The following is a 756-nucleotide window of genomic DNA, read 5'->3' on the forward strand; positions in this document are numbered from 1 at the left end:
CTTTCCCTTTATCCCTCCGCAAATTCCCCAAAATGGCGGCTCCTTTTACCAGCACTTCGAATTCCAGGAACGCTGCGCGTCTCCCCCCGCCGTTCGCCACGCCGCAATCGCTGTCCGATTGGCTCAAGCCGCGGCTCGCCGCGGACTTATTCGGCTCCTGGGGCGTGAAGCCGGGCACCAAGAATGTCCATAATTTATGGCTGGAAATCGTGGAAGGCGAGACCTTTTTGGCTGATTCGATGCCTCCCGTCCGTACCGTTGAGGTCGTGGTTGTGAGAATTATCCGAAATGATGGTAGAGTCCTCATAGAATCGCATCAGGAGCTGTCAAACGGCGCCGTTAGGCATCGACGTCGCCCTTTATCGGAGAAAATGAAGCCTGGTGAATCGGTTGAGGCCGCAGTTTTTCGCGCCGTGAAGGAGGAATTAGGATCTTTAGTAAAAAATGGGACTTTGGAAAGTGTTGATGGTAATAATCGCAATGGTCTTGGTGGACTTAATGGCAAAGTAAAAATTTTGCCGGGATCCTATGTGAAAAAGGTAGAGGAGAGAGCTTCGGCATCCTATCCTGGATTGCCAGCTTGTTATGTCTTGCATAAGGTGGATGCTGAGGTAGAGGGTTTGCCGGAAGGCGAATTTTGCACCGAGGAGGTGAACGAATATGGGGCTTCGGAGCAGAGGGGTGTCGCAGATAGTGCGGTTTCATGTAAAAAACATTACTGGAAGTGGGTTGATTCTGATTCAATTTTATCGGAAG

General features: G+C 50.8%; 1 protein-coding gene across 1 annotated transcript in view; it reads left to right on the forward strand.

Moving 5' to 3' along the window:
• Positions 1-746, forward strand: part of LOC105160345 — a gene marked incomplete at its 3' end in the record, with an annotated part of 1,132 nt that extends 386 nt beyond the window's left edge. Inside the window, 1 exon segment of the mRNA XM_011077676.2 lies at positions 1-746. This exon segment is cut by the window's left edge and continues 37 nt beyond it. Within this exon segment, the coding sequence (XP_011075978.2) occupies positions 1-746 (746 nt within the window).

The sequence above is a fragment of the Sesamum indicum genome, linkage group LG4, assembly GCF_000512975.1.
Source record: "Sesamum indicum cultivar Zhongzhi No. 13 linkage group LG4, S_indicum_v1.0, whole genome shotgun sequence".
Taxonomy (NCBI): domain Eukaryota; kingdom Viridiplantae; phylum Streptophyta; class Magnoliopsida; order Lamiales; family Pedaliaceae; genus Sesamum; species Sesamum indicum.